This window comes from Colossoma macropomum, unplaced genomic scaffold (assembly GCF_904425465.1).
Source record: "Colossoma macropomum unplaced genomic scaffold, Colossoma_macropomum, whole genome shotgun sequence".
Taxonomy (NCBI): Eukaryota; Metazoa; Chordata; class Actinopteri; order Characiformes; family Serrasalmidae; genus Colossoma; species Colossoma macropomum.
In genome coordinates this window covers 28678658-28698188 of record NW_023494793.1, presented here as the reverse complement: position 1 = coordinate 28698188, position 19531 = coordinate 28678658, and the positions used below count along the sequence as shown (strand labels likewise).

At 39.0% G+C, this 19531-nt stretch overlaps 1 protein-coding gene across 1 annotated transcript in view; it reads right to left on the bottom strand.

Moving 5' to 3' along the window:
• prickle3 (prickle homolog 3) overlaps positions 1-19531 on the bottom strand; it is a 59626-nt gene that overhangs the window by 7980 nt on the left and 32115 nt on the right. The window contains exons 3-6 of the mRNA XM_036579079.1: positions 8503-8686; positions 6452-6565; positions 5116-5253; positions 1451-1654 (exon numbers count right to left, since the gene is read on the bottom strand). Of these exons, the coding sequence (XP_036434972.1) occupies positions 1451-1654; positions 5116-5253; positions 6452-6565; positions 8503-8686 (640 nt within the window). The remainder of the gene's footprint in view (positions 1-1450; positions 1655-5115; positions 5254-6451; positions 6566-8502; positions 8687-19531) is intronic.

Here is a 19531-nt window from a genome sequence, read left to right as displayed (position 1 = left end):
CTTGAACTACCTTTTAGCATAAAAACAACAAAAACTATTTTATTCTATTAAGTGTTACAGCGTTGCAATGTTTATTTTATTTTAAAGAGAATTACAGCAAATTGTTTTTGTTTTTTTTTTAACAAAAAAACAGCATAATTAAATCATTACGATGTAAATAAAGTCATTCAGAGTGGTTTCAGTTTAAATACACCAGCTTAAACTTACTGAGTCAGAATTATTCACAGTGGTGGTGATAGAAGCCAGACGTTTGAAGAGTTTAATGCCTCTAAAAGCTCCCTCACAGAAAGTTATTACATGAATACACTGCCTGATTGTTTTATGATAGTTTAGTGATGAGGTTTTGGCTTAAATGTTTTTTTGATAATTTTACTGACTTTATGGATAAAAGATACATGCATGACTTCCTAAGGCAAAACAGTTCCTAGAATTACATGTAAAAGGTCATTTAGGATAGTAAATAAAATGGCTATGATTGCATTGCAACACCTGGTGGTGTCCTATCAACACCACTGTACAGAAATCAGTCGGAAAGTTTCACTACAATGAACTATTTCACATCAAACCACACTGAATGACTTTGTTTACATCTCAGTGACCGAGTTCGCTCCGATTCTGCTGTTCATTTGAGTTTCAGAAGTGTAAGAAATGGAAACTGACAGTCCTATCTGTCAGTAAAGCACCGTTTAACTTGGGTAAAAAAAAATAAAATCAACATAAAAAACTTATCAGCTGACTATTAGTTATTAGAATTTTTAGTCCAACAAATGACAGAAAAAACGAAAACAAACAAACAAACAAACAAACAAACAAAAAACAGTAGCTATGACAATTATCAAACTACCAAATAATGTTCCAGTACTATTTCATCATTTTACCTACTTAAATTTAGTATATTGTATATTTCCACCTCTTTTAGTTCTACCTGTATGTACAACGTGTTTCTCAACCACATTCTTGAAGGATCACAACACTGCATACTTTAGTGTTTATAAGACAAAAGTTGAATGCAAAAGTTTGGGCACCCCTGGTCAAATTACATTTTGAGAGAACGCACTTCTGTACATTTTAATGCATGATTACTTTTTATTGGGTGAAAAAAACAAACAAACAAACAAACAAAAGATGTGGCCTGTGCAAATGTTATGGTATGTATATTCAACTCAAATAACAAACAAATAAATAGTCATTGTGAAATAAAATATGCAGAGCTGTGTCCTCTGTAGAGGATGTTGTAGCTTATTGTGACTTAGAAAATCAACAAAACATGCAATTTGACTGGGGGTGTTCAAACCTTTGCATACATACATTGGGGAACTGATAACCAAGCTTTGTGTTGGGCAGGATAACCCTAAACTGAGTTTCCCATTGTAGTCATGCTTATACTGGTAAGCATGTATGCAAACAAACTGTGAAAGCCTGAACCTCCAATAGCAAAAGTTGCGCTGACCTCATCGCAGGCCTGGCAGCGGGGCTTGATGCGCTCAGCGTGGTGCCGGCCGCAGTAGATGTGACCGTCCTGGTAGAAGTAGATGAGGTCCACTAGCAGCTCACTACACGTCGCGCACTGAAAGCACTGAGGGTGCCAGCAGGAGCCATGACCGGCCCGGGACGCGAACACAGCTATATCACCCCCACAGATCTGCCTACCACACTGCGTAAGGGAACATAAGACAAACAAGACAGAATGAAAATCAGGGCTGCTTTAAGTAAACATGTTTACAGAATATACCAGCATGCACAGGGTTTGTCAGTGGTGAATCACGAGTTAAGGGTATCTGCGTATCTGGACATATGTGGTTCCATATCTGACTGAATTTTAATGCTGATGCAGCCAGAAAAATTGCATGCCCACAACTCAACAAAATACACTAACATGGACTTTTACAAAGAGCACTGTAAAACAAGCGTCTAGATATGGTAATATGAGAACCATCATATCATTACAGCACAAAGCACACATATCAGCAGTTCTTGACTAGGGAATCCTACCACGGGTGTTATTCATTTTTTAGTGTTAGAAAAAGCACATTTAACACAAAGTTACACAGAAGACAGCTATCAGATGTTTCAGTATTTAGTGTGTCCACACTTTGTCTTTATTATAGCTTCCATTCTTTTCAGAAGACTCACTTTCAACTGTTCAAAGAAGTCTGCAAGATATTTTTCCACAACTCCAAAGTTCAGTCTTAGAAGTTGGTTGCATTTTCTGCTTATCATCCAAATAATCCCAATTACAAACTTAGACTCACCATTCTGTAAAACCTTACTAAACATGTCCAGTTTTAGTGTTCTTGAACAAAAGTTTTTCTGTTTGCTTTTCTCAGTAACAGCTTTTTGACAGCTACACATTCTCTCTAGTGTTGAGTTGTCTTCTCACAAAAGAACGATGGACAGAAACACCTGTAGATTTTTTCACATCTGAAGCAGGAGTGGAGCTGGATTTTCTCTCAAAGATGGAAGCCTAAAGCACTGTTTATGTGATCTAACAGTTGTTAGCGGTTTCATTTTCTCTGTATCTTTTAATAATTTTTAAACTCAAGTTCTTCACTTATTTTAATTTGACTTTGTCCTTCCTCATGGAAGTGGATTATATTGTACCTAATACTTTCTCAGTAATACCAGCTTTAGCCTTTTTAGACGCACATTTGAAATATATCTGAAGGCAGCTAAGGTGTGTTTGGGTAGGTGTTTGTATGAATGTTAGTGTCTCTTTGAAGGGGAACATAACGTCGGTGGTACCTTTGGAGTTAGCTTTTATTGGGAGGTCACAGCTGTAACTGGCTGATTTTAAGACTGGAAGGACGGAAGAGTTAAAGTGACTGTAGGGTCCACAAAAAAGTGGATGGGTTTGATAATATATTTAGCATTGGAAGCTTTTGTGTAATTTTCTGTTAAATATGTTTCCTGCATTTTTATGACAATGAAAAATAAATGACTTGTACTTGATGGCCGCTTTAACTGGAAATTACATAAACGAAAGGGAGGTCTCTGAGTTTAGCCCAGTACTGTAAGTGAATCCCACACAGCAATTAAGAAAATTAGAAAGTATTGATTAAAAATAATTTAAAAGCATACAATAATGAGGTGTTACAATTGGTAGAATTGTGACACAAGAAGAACATCAAATTAATACAGAAACCCAAATGAACCGCCATGAAAGTCAAACCCTAAGGTGATAAACAAACGTGAGTCATACAGACAGTACAATGAATTATGGTCTGGGCTGAAGAGGTCAAGCTCAAGGCCAAATTAGAATCTCACTGTTCCCTTGATCACAGTTTGGCAGGAAAATATTCTCTTTCACAGTTTCACAGCTGCAGTGAGGAAACGCGTGAGTGAAATCCCCTCGGATCCTCATTAGCAAACATTAACGTTAGCTACCAATCATTATTTTCACTAGTCTTGCAGATTACATTTGTCCCTTAATAATTATGGTAAAATAAAATACCAGCTAAAAGTGTACTCGTTACTTTAGTCAATACTACCATATTCAGTGAACGAACAGCTTCAGTTACGCTGCAGCACGACACTCCCATTCCTGTAAAATGGGTCTTTGTAAACACATAGTTGCTTTCAGTAACTTTCCTACGCTGAACTAGGCCTATAAAGTCACCTAGACAACCTTATCACAGTCTTCCTTTCCAGCTGAGAAGAAAACAACACATCTAAGAAGTCAAAAGGAGGTTAAAAGGCGACTTTTATGAGCATTTGAAAGAGGCTGATTCCCCTGCTGTTCTCTGCGCTTTACTCTGTTTGACTGGGTGCGTAGCATGCAAAGCCACATCTGTTCGACGAGTTCATAAATCAAGGCTTGATGAAACGAAGTGTCGCTCCCAGCCTCCACCACACCCTCTCAGCAAGTATTCATCAGCCAGGGTGCGTTCAGAGTACTGGAACGTGGCACAACACTTCAAACACCGGCGCTAAGAGATAGCTGAAATACATGCAGCTTTATGTCTTCCTTATGACGCCTGGCTTGAACAGCATAGTTCTTTTCTGGTCTCTGTTTATCAGCTGATGATGAAATACTCTAAAGTCATGTTGTAAATGAGGGTTAGTCAGCTTGTGTTGACAGTTGAGTATGCAAGCTCTTACTATGAGATGGGTAAGCTTTATCTACAAAATCGCTTCAACAGTTAGCAAAGTGTGGAACTTAATAAATAATGAGAACAATCTGTTTTAAAGATATAGTTTGGTGAAAATCAAATTTACAAGACTTCCCCTGTACCCCAAAAGTAGGCAAGATAAGTTTGATGTCTGAAAATTGCTTCTTTAGTGTTGAACTGGAGCTACGAGGCTAATGTAGCTAACAAGTTGGAAGCTAATATAGCCATCAATTAGCGCAGTGTAAACCACATACATAAATCATGACACGCTTGCCTCAAACTGTGTCGAGTTGTTAAGTAATCTAGTTGTTAAGCTGTCTGCATCATCGAATTTCAAGCAAAATTCAGGCTGCTGCTATTGTTTTAGCTATGCAACATACTTTTGTACATTTTTAGAGATAACAGGCTCACAGTGTCAGAAAGCACATAACCAATTTGAGATTTCCTAACATGGTGAGAAGTAAGTGAGTGATGATTTAGGCATGCAGTTAGCATGATTTTTAGCTACCATTATTTGTTAGTTACATTAGCCTCATAGTTCCATCAAAAATGTCTTGGCTAATCGACTATATACAGTCATAGGCAAAAATCTGTTTTGTTGATTTTGTAAGTTAAAGTTAACACATCCTCTACAGAGAACACGCTTAAATATGGCTTTCGTGCCTATTTTACTGTACAATTTCTATTTATTTGCTGAGTTTAACATATTGGACAAAACAATGCATGAAAAAATATTAAAATGTATAATAAGTTTGGCACAGGTGACATTTTAAAGAAACTTTATTATGTTAATTTAGGCAGAAAAAACAGTAATTGTGCATAACAATGTGCAAACGTGTGCTCTCTGTAGAGGACGTGTTAACTTATTTTAACTTTCACCATCAACAAAAACATGCAACCTGGCCAGGGGCCCCTAAACCTTTGCATACAATTGTACGAGGTAGAAAGAAAATTAACTGAATTTTTGCTGCACTATTATTTTGCCTATTTTTTCACAATTTTTTACCTGCTGGCAAATGGCTCCTGTCATGGTGACGGGGAAGAGGCGAACATTGCCACGGCCCAGGTTTTCTCTTTTCCTCTGCTGGCTGAACAATCTTAGCTCCTTCTTCTCCTCCTCATCCAGCGAGTTACAGTACTGGGGCTGCACAAACATACACATGCATATATTGTTTTTACTGAATTTCATCTTGCCTCTGTCACATTTGGTTTGCTCACTGGGGCTTGAATTTTCTGCTTTGTGATAATGCCTGTTGGAAAAAAGCGCTACATAAACTTTGGCTCAATTTGACTTGACTGTTACAGATGTTCTACAAATTCTACAACTCACAGCGGAAATATCAAAAGTAAACTGGAATTTAAAAAATGGCCAGCTGAAAAAAAATCCACAAGTTTTGGGGTGTAGGATTACTGTCTGTATGGGGTGTCCTCTGGCCACAGCAGAGTTTAATCTGGTGGAATCTAGGATTAGGGTTAGGTGAGATGTATGTAGAAGAATGTTAAACTGTTTAGTGCCATGGCCCTCCAGGACTAAAAGTGCTTAAGTTCAGCCCTAACTGATAGGTCAGATTTTGTCACAATGAGCTCGGGCCCAGAGAAGGTGGTGGCGTTTCTTCATTGCATGGTAGAGTTTTAACTTGCATTTACGTATGAAAACTGTGTGTTCACAGACAGTGGTTTTCGGACATGTTCCTGAACCCATGCAGTGATTTCCACTACAGAATCCTGTCTGTTTTTAATGCATTGCCTCCTGAGGGCCCGAAGATCACAGCTAGCTAATACTGTTTTTTGGCCTTGTCCTTTGCGCACAGAGATTTCTCCATATATTTGAATTTTTTAATGATATTATGTACTGTAGATGATGAAATTCCCAAGTTCTTTGCTATTTTACAATGAGAAACGTTATTCTTGAATTGTTGCAATATTTGCCCGTGCAGTCTTTCAAGGACTGGTGTACTCCTTCCCAATAATGTTGGGTATAAAACATTTCACATGGCTCTCACCTAGCCTAAAAAATTAAGCCATTAAACAAGTCTGTCCAACAGTAGAAAAGCTAAGGAACATTCCTATTGGACAGTCCTCAGCTTTTGGCTTAGGTTTACCAGCTTACTGAGAAAATGCTTTGTGAAATACATCCCCTGATTCCTATCACCACCACTGTAAAGAAATCAGCAAGTTTCTCTACAATGAACCATTTCACATCCAACCACTCTGACATAGTGTACATCTCAAATGAATTATGCAGAAACTTTGAAAAATTAGTAGAATTCCCTATTAAGGCTTTGTATGCAGCCTTCAGGTGGAGAGTACAAGGTACAGTATTGAGGGTGGAGGGTTCTGACCTCACTGTCATGGGCTGGGAGCTGGTGAAGAAGCTGTTTAATGCGATATCTCTCTCCTGGGCTGTTCACATAGGGCACCTTATCCTCAGGAATACAGCTGAAGTACTGATACACCTGCAGACACAAAGACATGAGGAGAGTTGTACAGTATGTACACACACACACAAACTTTATTATTAAACAGATGGTAGTAAAGTGGTGTGTGTGTGTGTGTGTAAGCTGTTGTGTAATGAGATTCAGTGCAGTGTTCAGTAAAGTGTAACCTGAGTTCTCTGTTTCCTGCTCCATGAAGAGTAATGCGAGCTCCCAGTGAACACATACAATAGACAATACACATCCACTGGCTCAGTTACTGCTGCTCTTAGCTGCTGCTGCTGCTAGGCTGCCATCACCAGTACAAACTTCAGGCTAGCATGATGTGATGCACAGACTGCATTTTTAAAACAATAAACAGTTCAGGTCTTGTTCAGGGCACATGTGGAAGGCACTCTGATTTACAGGAACGGTGACACAAGCAGTGCTTTATGAAGCATATAAACACATCAAAATCAAGTGAATGGGAAATCATAATGTATTTTTCTTCCATACTGTGACACAGTTCTGAGTGAAACATGGTATAAGAGAGGCTCAATGAGCTAGCTTGATGATATGTGTCCCGATAATATTGGTTAATAGTATTTGTCCCCTCTTGATGGTTCATGGTCACGAAATATGCTCATTTAACATTTAAATATTTGAAATATTTGACAAAGAGTAGGGAAAACATTACAGTAGTGGTGGCATTTACAAATTAGTATGTAGAGGACTCTCTTATTTTTCTGTCCTTATTAAGGCATTTACCTAATTTTTCCATGAAAGACATTCGTTTGTTGATGCAGTTTTTATTTTCAGAGAGGGGCAAGCTTGACATAGGCTATGCTAACGGTAGGCTACTGATGCCAATTTAAAAAGGCAGAAAACTGTCTGTGAACGGAAGAGAGAATATGTGACATATTATACTGTGCTGTTTTTTAATACCACTGACAATGCCCAAAAAATAAAAAATACTAAACAAAGCTAGTGCAAAAGCCATCTCATACACTGCAATAATGCATATGTTTAAACATGTTTAAATATGTTAATTTAGGGAAATAATCACACAACAAAATCATTTTAGTGTTCTCACAAGCCTCTGAATGCTGTCATTTTATAGGAAACATCTGCACGAATGAGTGTGTGTTTTATGCAAATGAGGCACTAGTAGGTTGAAGCTGATTCACCAATTGTGCTGAAATCTCTGCTTGTTTCCACGTCATGTAAATGTTTCATGAATCAGATGAGGAGTAGTTCATATTTTTTACGTAACTTTGATGATTAAGGGCCATTACTTGTAAATAAAATAAAAATTGGTTACTTTGGTTAGCTAATGTTAGGCAGATTAGCCAGTGAACTGTGTGCTTATGAGTGGTGAAAGTGCTGATTGGTAGGTGTTGTATTTTGTAAACGCCAACGTTAGTGATATTATTGCTCAAACACTGAATTAAACATTGTCATGTCAGTTAGCTAATACAGGAACGGTGTCTACACGCTGGTCATTTACAACACTGGACAGTGTACACAACAATACTAGACAAGAGAAAATGTAAAAAAGGAAGTTAAATCACATAATATGGCCACAAGACAATGAAGTATAAGTTTGCTAATGCATCTAAGTCAAATGAATTATTCAACAGCAAAGTCTTAATACTATGGGATTATTCACTTCTTTTAGGCGCAAGTTGCCTATTCAAACGTTCAAAAATTGATAACTTTCAAGCAGCCTTATCACGGAAAAATTCATTTTCATTACTTTTTGAAATGAAGACGTTTGATATCCGATATCCCGTTGTTATAGATCCATACAGTCCAAACAACCTGTTCATAATTCATCAAGGTTGTGATGTCACAGCCATGAACACTTTTACATATGACTACACATACAGCCTACAACAGTTTAGCTCATCCATTCATTCTGAAGTGTGTAACAGTGGCTCAGTTGGTTCAATGCAATGCTAACATGTGTATCTGCCCACCTGTTCTGGCTTGAGGCCAGGTGGGACCCAGGCATACTCCTCCGAGGCGCAGCCCGAGTCGTCGTCCGAGATGGAGTGCCTTTGGAAGTCGGACACCAGCTTCATCATCATCCTCTCCAGCTGACCGGGAACTGCGCGCACCGCATGCTCCTCACGCACACACTTACAGTGCACACAGATCTTCCTGCAGAGGGAAAAGGCAGTGGAGGATTTGTGAGGACATGGCAACATAGAACAGCTTTAACTCTATTGCTATTGGCTCAGTGTGGGACTTCCTGTAGCAACAAAAAGGGGTGGATTTGCAGAAACATGGTAACCTAATTATTGCATAATTATATGGCTTTACCGTAGTTAGTAAAATGCCCTGTGGGGAATTTTCTCACAGAAGTCAAACCAGAGATAATCTTCAGCCTTAGTAAATGTAAAAACAAGGTATTCAGGCACAACAGCTTGAAAAAACGTACGTCAATTAAAAAAAAATCTAAACAGAAATATAGTGTAGATGCTGCACTTGTAAAGACTCCACAAATGTACCTTTAAACAGACAGACAGGGGACATGTCAAAGCATGTCAGGTCAGACTCAGACTCTTAATGCGCATGCAGACAGACAAAATCCTCCTTTTTGGCAAAAGCAGAGACAGCAGCGTCGCGTGACACGGCTCTAAACAGCACTACACAGAATGCATCCTTAAATGCTGCTCTAACAGAGAGGCTCACTAGCAGGAGGTATAATAAACCCGAGGGGAGCTATCACGACTTAAAGTGAAGATTAAAAGGAAAAAACAAGTCATTAAGCACCACTCAAGCTCTAATTCTACACCGGCTGGCCTCCCACTTGCCATGTCATTACTGTTCAGGGGGTCAGTCACGCATATTTACACTCATTCCTGTACTTCCAGTCACCTCTGATTTGTCTACAGGTCTCTGGTCTTCGCCAAAAAGTAATATAAAAATATGAAAACTGGATGATAGATACTGATTTTAAAGAGCTAAAAATTCCAGTAACTCATAACCAAATAAGCAGATCTCTTTTAATATGGTCAACTTATAAACAAACTCTGGATTGAAGTATTACAGATCATTCACGTCTATACAGACCAAACCATCAACATCTTTCTGCAGACCTCTGGGTCATGCAAAAGCCAAATTTCTGGTGCTGTTTTGACACATGCAAGTGCTTTATGACCTCTTCATGAGCTCTGAATCAGTAATTACGGAACAGATAGATTTTGTTTTAAAACATGGCTAGGCACGTTCAAAGCCATTAGAAAATACTACACATATACACACCGACCAGCCCCTTCATTAAGTACACCTCCTTGTCTCTACTCTCATTGTCCATTTTATCAGCTCCACTTACCATATAGGAGCACTTTGTAGTTCTACAATTACAGACTGTAGTCCATCTGTTTCTCTGCATACTTTGTTAGCCCCCTTTTATACTGTTCCTCAATGGTCAGGACCCCCACAGGACCACCACAGAGCAGGTATTATTTAGGTGGCGGACCATCGGATAACGTGGTGGTGGTGTTAGTGTGTGTTGTGCAGGTATGAGTGGATCAGACACAGCAGTGCTGTCTACATTAGTGTAATAGTATTGAACTTAAACCTTTAACTAAGTGGTGACTGTCCATTTAGTAGTAGTCTATCCAATAAGAAGAGCGTATAATGAAACCCCTCAGAAATGCCCTCAGAATAGCTCTGTCTCACATCAGACACGTCTACTTGTTACTACATAAAATACAAGGCCAATACATCGATCAACCCCATCACTAAGTGAGATACTGTTATGACAACAGTGTCTTACAATCTGAACGTAATAGCTGGATATAAAGCTGTCAAATTCATACTCATATTCCATGCATGTGTTGATGTAGTGGAAGGTTAGCATTGTGGTGGAGACGTGACATCATGTGTGAGCCCCCAGCAATCGTGACTCAATCATCACTGCTAAGCCCTGTTATTAGCACCACACACACACACTCACACACACACACACACACACACACACACACACACACACTCACACACACACACTGCACTACACTACATGATTCTTAAGTTCCACTACATATATTTGTATACTCTGGATCAGCATCTGGATTCAGCAAAAGTCAATACAAAATATTCAACAAGTTTAAATCAGCGGAAATTATTATAGGCACTTTTTGCACTACAATACCTGTATGAACAAAAAATTAATTATATTCACCACAGAAGTGTCAAAATATATAGATTATTCTGAGGTTTTATAAGTTGGAAGACAATCAATTCACCATTATTACCATTTAAAATGCAAAACAAAGTGCAATAATTTTTTTTAAAGGCCCTATCTCCTGGAGATCCACCACCCTGCAGAGTTTTGCTCCAAACCTAATCGAGCACACCTGATCCAGGTAATCAAGGCCTTCAGGGGCATCTGACTATATGAGCCAGGTGTTGGATCTGAACTCTCCAGGGTGGTAAATCTCCAGGAAATGGAAGGAGCACATTAAGTGACCCTTCTTAGTCCCACAACAGGGAAATTTCACCTCCACATTTTACCCATCTGTGCAGTGAAACACCACATACACACTAGGGGGCAGTGAGCACATTAGCCCGGAGCGGTGGGCAGCCCTATCTGCAGTGCCTTGGGAGCAGTCGGGGGTTAGGTGCCTTGCTCAAGGGCACTTCAATCACGTACTGTCGACTCAGGGGATCAAACCGGCGACCTTCCAGTCACAAGGCTGGTTCCCTAACCTCCAGCACACGACTGTCCCCACAAACTGCTCTGCAACAGATGAGCAATCGTCTCTGACTTTGTTAAAGCTTCAAAACGTGACATTTGTTAAAACAACCCATTCTAATTTCATTATTTATGTGTCATGAAAACGAACAAACTGGCATATATCCACCTACTCGGCCTACAGCAGTGTAGCTCCGCCTATTTACTCTCATGTTATGAGGAACGTGTGCTTTGCTTGAACTGCTTTTTAAATAAAAATTAAGCACAAAATATGGCAGCCAATCAGATCACAGCTCATTTACATGTTGCATATTAAAGGCATAGTAACAAACAGACAGGGATAAAGAGGTTGGAAATGTAAATCTGAATTACAACTGTTTCAGGTATGTACATCTCATGCTGTGGCCAAATAAATGTGAAAAACAAAATGTAAGAAAAATGTAGGACATGGTCTCAAGCCCAGCTATATTCTCCTGAACTGAATTCAAACTCTGTCAACAAAAGAGCGAAACTTTACATGGGAGCCTAATTAACCATAATATCGATACATAATCACAACTGTCCACTGAAAAACATCACAGTATATTATACTGTATTTACATAAATACAGTGAGCAAACAACCCAGTAATGCATAAGCTTGGATTGCAAATCATACAGAATTCCACTACTGACCCCAAGCCATCCTGATTCAATCTAATCATAAAATGTACACATAACAAAACTGACCCATAGAAACATTCAATTTCTATCATACAAATTTCATCTAATGTTTCTATTCTAGGCAAAGCCTGATAACATCATCCACACAGATTATCCATGTCCAAATACACGCTTGCACGCAGCTGCAGGAGGACCTTCAGCACAGTTCCCATACCACACATACGGATGAACGAGTTAAACATGTCTCACCATCATCGTTACGTACTCCACATCGCAGAGAAACGTGCAGACAAAATCAATCACTTCATCCATTCATAGAATAAATATCCAAACTCATTTGATTTAGTCTGAATCTCAGCATAGCTTCTTAGTTTTAACTCACAGATGCCACTACTGAAATGATTTCAGAATTATATAAAAGTAATATAATAAAAGCAACAACATCAATCAGGCAAAAGGATTTTAAAAGCATACGCACTGAATGGAGAGAGGTTTCCGCAATCAGGTTGCCAGATTGTCTGCAGAAATGCTGTGTTCAGATTTAATTCTGTTTCGGCCTGACCGTGACCCGCTGCTTCAGAGCAGACCAGCGGCCGTCTTTCTAAAAACACTGCCGCACACTGACCATACAGCAGAGAGGGAGGGAGAGAGAGCGAGAGACAGAGAGAGAAAGAGAGAGAGAGATGGGGGCGTGTGGCATGGTTTAAGGCATTAGTGGAGGTGCCCTCACACCTCTAGAGTGACCCTGACTCCGCCTCATTTTGACAGGAAATGAGATCACTGCAGTCAGTCTGAGCCTTACATACACTTTCTGAGTGAGATGTGAAAGGAAGACAGGACATTTGTCTCTTTCTCTGTTTGTGAAATCGTAGTAAAACATAACGCAGGCAATAACTGCACAAAAAAAGTCTACATATTCGAGCATGAAGGTGGTTCTTCAAGTGTTCTTTAGTAAAGGGTTCTTCTGTTGTTACAATAGAAGAACGCTTTTTGGTGCTATATAGAACTCTTTTCAACAAAGTTCTGTGTAGAACCGTCTTCTCTATCAATCTGAAGAACCATTTAATGATGCAAAGACCCCTTAATCATGCAAAGGGTTCTTTGAGTGTTCATGGTTCTCTAAAGAAACATTTTCTTTACTAAAGAACCCTTGGAGAACCATCGTTTATAAGTGTGTACAGTACAGCACACAGCATGGGTGCCAAACTTACGGAAGCCCATTCTCACCATATATTATTCTTTTTTAAAAAGACATTGAGTCTCCACTCTGAGGTGAAGCCTGTGCTACACAAGTGACCACTTACAGTAGAAGGGGGGGGTCAGTGAGGAGTGGATTATTCAAACAGAACGCTCTCACCGACGGTAGGTTAGCCTCAGTGAGCTAATCGGCTAGCCACTGCACGTACACTGCATTTACTTTGCAATGTAAAACGTTTCTTTGAGAAATCTGAACATGACCCTGTTGTAAAAAGACTACAAGTACCATAAGGATTCAAACCTGATGGTTTTCTTTCTAATGGCTTAACAGTTACTGTTAGAAACAAATTCCTGTAGGACACCTTTAGATCCCATTAAGAAACCATCAAATGCACCTGGAATTAGTCTCAGAACACCTTCTAAATCATTAGAATCCTTTACACTGTGATATCAACCCATCAGGGAAACACAAAATACCGTTAGAGACTCTTGGACACACTTTGAATGGTTTCTATGCTTTTTTTCAGCAGGGAATGTAAATGTCTAGCTATTAACTTGGTGTTGAACTGTGGTGTACTGCCTTATTGTTGTTAGCCGTGTAGCCTTTAGCATGCTAACGAGGCAGCTAGCTGAGATGAAGTTGCATCAGCAGACTATAACAGGTAGAGTAGTTTGTAACTTCAAGCCCAGCAAATCAATGTTAAGGTTACGCATTTTAAAGTAGTTTACTGCTATGGCTTCTTAACAGCTTTGTCCACCATTATTTTTGGCTTTGAAAAGGGAATCACGTCAGATCACAAAGATTTCTGGGCTAGTCCTTCTGCCAAAATTGACATTTGTGGTCACTCGGTCCTTCAAGGGCTCACCTAACACCTTTCACCTTAGCTTATAAAGTAACAGAACGTCCCCTAAGATGGCGCCAGGGATTCCCTCGAGGAGAAAAGACAAGGCTAAGTGCACCAGGGGGTGTTATAACCAGTATTAAAATGGGTGGAAAATCTCAACTTAGGCTGTTTGCACACTTAGTTCATCTGCTAAAATGTGCACTACATTTTGGACTTTTGTGACATTCTATCTTTTTAATTTAGTTCGGTTAGTTTCACACTGAAACAGCTGAAGTGCACCAATTTACAAATGTGGGTTGTTTGTTTATTGTTCAGAAATGTTGCCAGGATACAACCGCTCTGTTACCGTCGCACTGTCATCCTGGAAGAGACTCTCATCAGGATAGAAATGCTTCATCACAGGATGAAGGTAATCAGTCAGAATAACCAGGGAATAGTGGACACAATTTACTGATGTCTTTTCTATAGACCTCACTGTTGGTATTAAAACACTGCTCAGTTGATCAGTCTTTGTGACTGAAGCTCCTGCCATTCGTGCTCCAATAATGAACCCACAAAGTCACTTAGATCATTTCCTTTTGCCATTTTGATCCAAATGGGCATGCTGAGTATTCTGAAAGCAGTCTGAAAGCATCCACACTCATTATGTTTTTCCACTCATTTATTCACATCTCAACGCTAAGGATGCTGCCAAGCGAGGCTGCATTTTTCAGCCGTTACGTCCCTGTAGGCTGTCTCGTTTTGTAGGATCCTTTGCAGTCCTTTGTTTCTAAGAAATCGAAGGACTAAACTGACATATCCTTCAAGACCTCCTGTCTCCCATAATCCTTCAGTTACAATGCAAAAACATCTGCCTATGGCAAAATGCTGTAGTGCCAGACTTCGCAATGAAATGTAATGAAACATAAGATGTAAATGTGACATTACTCACTGATGTGTTGGTACTAGTGTTGCAGTACTTGAGTCCAGTCTCTCGAGACCATAAATTAACGGTCCCAGTCTTGTCTTGGTGTCAGCATCATTTTGACTCAGTCTTGTCTCGATCTTGGGGTAAGGTGGACCAATGTCTCCATCCTGGATAACTGGAAACTGAACTTTTTCCGAATCTGTTCACTGCTAGTTGAGGACCTAATCGATCCATTCCATGACGGCTATTATTTGTTTGTCGATGTTCATTGATTCCAAAATCCAATAATAAGTTACAATGCAAAGTTGGACCAAGACTTTCAAAAGAATGAATAATATTTTAAGCTATACATTATTCAATGTTATATTTTACACAATATATTATAAAATCTATCATTATGAACTCATATCATGTGTTCAATTTACTATGAACTACAAACTAATTTCAGATTTTTCTGTTGTTTTTCTTTTTAATATATACTTTTATCATTTCTATAACCTAGTCTCGGTCTTGTCTCGATCTTGGTCACTCCTGGTCTTGGTCTTGACTCAGATTCAATGTGTCCAGGTCTTGGTCTTCACTCTGACTTGGATCTAGTGGTCTAGATTATAAAACACTAGTAGGTACGGCCTCCTCAGGCCACAGCATCCTTCACTTTAAGACACACGTTACATAAGATGAGTTATAAAAAAAGAAACAGGGAGGTTTTATAGAAAAAGCACTTCATAAAGTCAGATTTATTTTCTAGTTCTGACGTTGTATGTTCTAGTTCTCCTACAAAGTCAAGATATATTTGTCCTGAAAATGTAGGAAAACAAACACACATACACACTTGCAATGCAGTACACAGCACGTGCTCTTCATCCATCATGTAAACAGTTTCAGAATTATGGGTCTGGATTTGGGGTCAAGCAGCAAAGATGCAGGAGAAGCTCAGTGTTCTCAGTGCTTCACTAGCCTGAGCCACAGATTACTCAAACTCTCTACTTCTTTCTCTCTCTCTCCCTCTAATCAGTGCAACTCGTTCCCCATCCATTCGCTCTATTCAGTGCTCTATATGCCCTTTTAAGGAAGAATAATCACGAGGTCTTTGCACCAAACTGGATGGCCAAAAATGTGTCAGAAAATCCAAGAACACTGTATCAGTGACTGGAATAATAAGCATTGAGCAAAGGTTGAAACTAAACTGAACAGGCAAGTTTATATATGGAGTGAAATCAAGTTCACACACACAGACAAGCTCTCTCCTGTGAATGAGTGCTGTCTTAACCCTGAGAAAGGAAATTCATTAACAACGATTACAAAACATGTCACTTTATATTATTACTCACTCGTCAAATAATGAAACATACTTTCAAATTCCTCTGCGTGCTACAGTCCTTTTTTGTACTGGTTATTCCTTCCCTGCGGGTAACCAAGTATCACGAACTCATTTTGACAGATCAAAATTATTCCTTATTGGTAACATTATTAGTATTAGTAACTACTGTGTGTTCCAAACATGTTTTACAATAAAGACGTGGATAACAACATCACCCTGAACATGGGCAATGACACCGCTATCATTCCAGTAATGCTATCATCAAGGCAATCTTCACATGGCTGCATGCCACCAACGGTTGCGTACCATCACTGATTGCATAAACTCTGCTGTGAGGCACAGAATGTTTTGTTTTCCCACCAAACAACATTTAAATACATGTAGATGCAGTTTTATTAGTATAGTGTGACGTATTTGTTTAGCCAGGGGATTCAACCCCAGTGGTGCTGCCCACTATGCTATACCAACTGCTAAGCAGTGGCAAAGTGTGACTACTAGAGCTAGGCCTCCAATTTGGGCGATAAACGTCAAAACCCAGCCAAAACGAGGATAAAACAAATCCAGGATAATGCTAATTTCTGCTAGCATCCCTATGGGATTCTAGTAGTTTGATAGGCTAAGCTAACAGAATTTACATGAACATTTTTTGGCTGTTCTAGATTAAACATGGATATTTCAGGCTTCTAAAAGACATATTTTACTTGAAGCTTGTGACAGATACATTAGCATTAGCATATGCTTTTCCCTGAAGCAGGTTCAGAGCGACTCTTTCAGCAAAGAGGCCTGGTATAGATCTGCCATCATTTCTATTTTGAACATTTATTAGGCTGCCGTTTACAGCATTCATAGTGATGCGTCTTCCAGAAGACCTAGAGCAGGGGTGTCAAACTCAACCACTAAATGGGGTATATTAAAAAATCTCATCAAATCTGTGGGCCAGAGAACAAAATGTTTTCATTTCATTTTTAATTAATGTTGTGCTATAACCCGAACTGGCCATTCACAATATGCAAAAACCTCACCAGTAAAATATAGGTACTTATAATAGACCTTGAAATGGTACATGTATACTTAAAAAAATAAAATTTAAATGTCCCTGCATGTACATATACACAATTTCTCTTTTTTTAAGACACCCCCCATCCTTCTGTGGTATTGATATGCAGAGAATGTTGTTTGTGTGTTTACTGTCAAAATTAATAAAAAGTTATTAACAAAAAAAAGGAGCTCAGTCTTCTAAACCTACCTATTTGCTTGAAATAGACATCTGGCATGCTGCAAGTTCATTAATACGAGAGCTAAATTTCTGAGCTGTTGAGCTGACGTTAGGTGTTTATGTTGGTTGAACTGCAGCTGAAATGCAGCTAGTGTGTTTGGTAATATTACAGGTGTGAAGGTGTTCAGAATTGAGGTGTAACCACTGTCCCATAGATTGCTGTTGGGGTAGGAGAGTCAGAGCACACATTAAATTGCAGTGCATGCTGGGGACTGTAGTGCAGCGCATTGTGAAACGGGCTAATATTAACAGAAAATTAAAATACTTTTGCGGGCCGGACAGGATTGTGTGGGCCTTGTGTTTGACACATGGGACTTAGACTGACATATTTCACACAAAAAGGTCCTACCTATTGGTAATCAAAAAGTGACTGGTTGATTCTTTTGTCACATCGTAATTATGCTGATAGTTACTCTAAACGCATTAGGACTTCTGTTCAGCTCTTGATGTCCTAACCAACAGCTCAATTAGCTATGTCTACCTTGCAATATCTACCTAGATGCCACAGAGAATTCCATATTGGCCAAATTTCTGTAGGCCATTTCAAGAATTTAACTCTTTAACTTTGTTTTCATCTAGAAAAAAAACAAGAGTAGTACTGAAATACTTGCAGAGTTTAAATACAAGCATGATTCTATTTAATAAAAATGAACTAAAAATGTATTTTTTATGTGTACTACGTTAAATACTATACCATAATAACTGTAGACGTCTGAGGGTTAAACATTATATAAGTGGATCATTTATCCCTATTGTTCCCCAGACAGGACAAAACCACAATTAACACACTAACACTCAGTACTACAGCAGTGTGGGCACACAGCAGCTTAGGATCAGCACAGGTCAGTGAGGCTGACCATGCTGGCTTAAGCTATTTTGGCAAACGGCCTGGTGCCCCAGTCTACAAACACAATCTGGACACAGCTGTGTGTCCTCAAGATGGTTTGTGCGTTGGGTCATGTGGAATGGCAGCATGCAGGGAGTCCACCATTAACAGCTGCTGACTTTAAACACACATACATACACACCATTCTGTCGGCAAATTTATAATAAACTGCAGGCACACATTGGCAGGGTCACCACTGACCCATCCAATTCACAGTACGATTCTTCTGACAGCTGTCACAGTTTTGAATGATGTTCAAGTTTTTTGGCACTTGTATTCTGACTGGATGTCAGCCAAAAACACAGCAACCTTAATTTGACCCCAAAACACCACAGCTGTTATGCCAATCAATCCATTTCTGTGTTTGATATTGGATTCCTGGGGGTGCACCAATCTGGCAACCCTGATATGAATTAATGTTTGGGTATATTTAGCTTGGCATAACTGGATGGCCTAGAAAGCAGATTTAAAACGACAGTGCAGCCAAATTTACACGATTTTCCACATAGTCCGAATGTGGCCGATCAGCTAAGACACGTTTGGCGTCTGCAGTGTTCTTCTTCAAATTTTGCATTCTAGGTTTTTTTTTTTGTTTGTTTTTAATTGGACCTATGCAGCTAATACAAAAGAATGATGCTTCACTAAAAACAGTAGCTTGAAGTCTGGAACTCTTTTCTGTTAGATAGATAGATGGATAGATAGATACTTTATTGACCCCGAAGGACATTTAGCAGCCAGTAGCTGTCTCACAACACAGGACAGTTATAATAATAAGGGTGATACAATATAAAAAAAAAGAAGATATACAAAAAACCTATCTACAGGCATATATACAACTAGAAATATACAAAAATATGCAATAAGATCTATCCTGACATATAAAAGGCAATGCAATAATGAATGTATAAAGAGACACAGGTAACAGCATATAATGACAATACTGAATAAATCTGTGCATAAATTGGTACTGAAATAAAGTGTCCAGGTGTGGAGTGTCCAGATGTGCGATAAGGTGTGCAGAAAGTGCAATATGTACAGTAAGGTGTCCATATGTGCAGATAGATAAAATAAACCTGTTCTGTCCTTTTGTACCACACAGACAAGTCTATTTGAGAAGTTTTGACATGGTTACTTCTTTAATTTTTTACATGGTTTTGACATGGTTAATTTTTTGGGAGAATACGTTTATAATACGTATCCATTACATTTG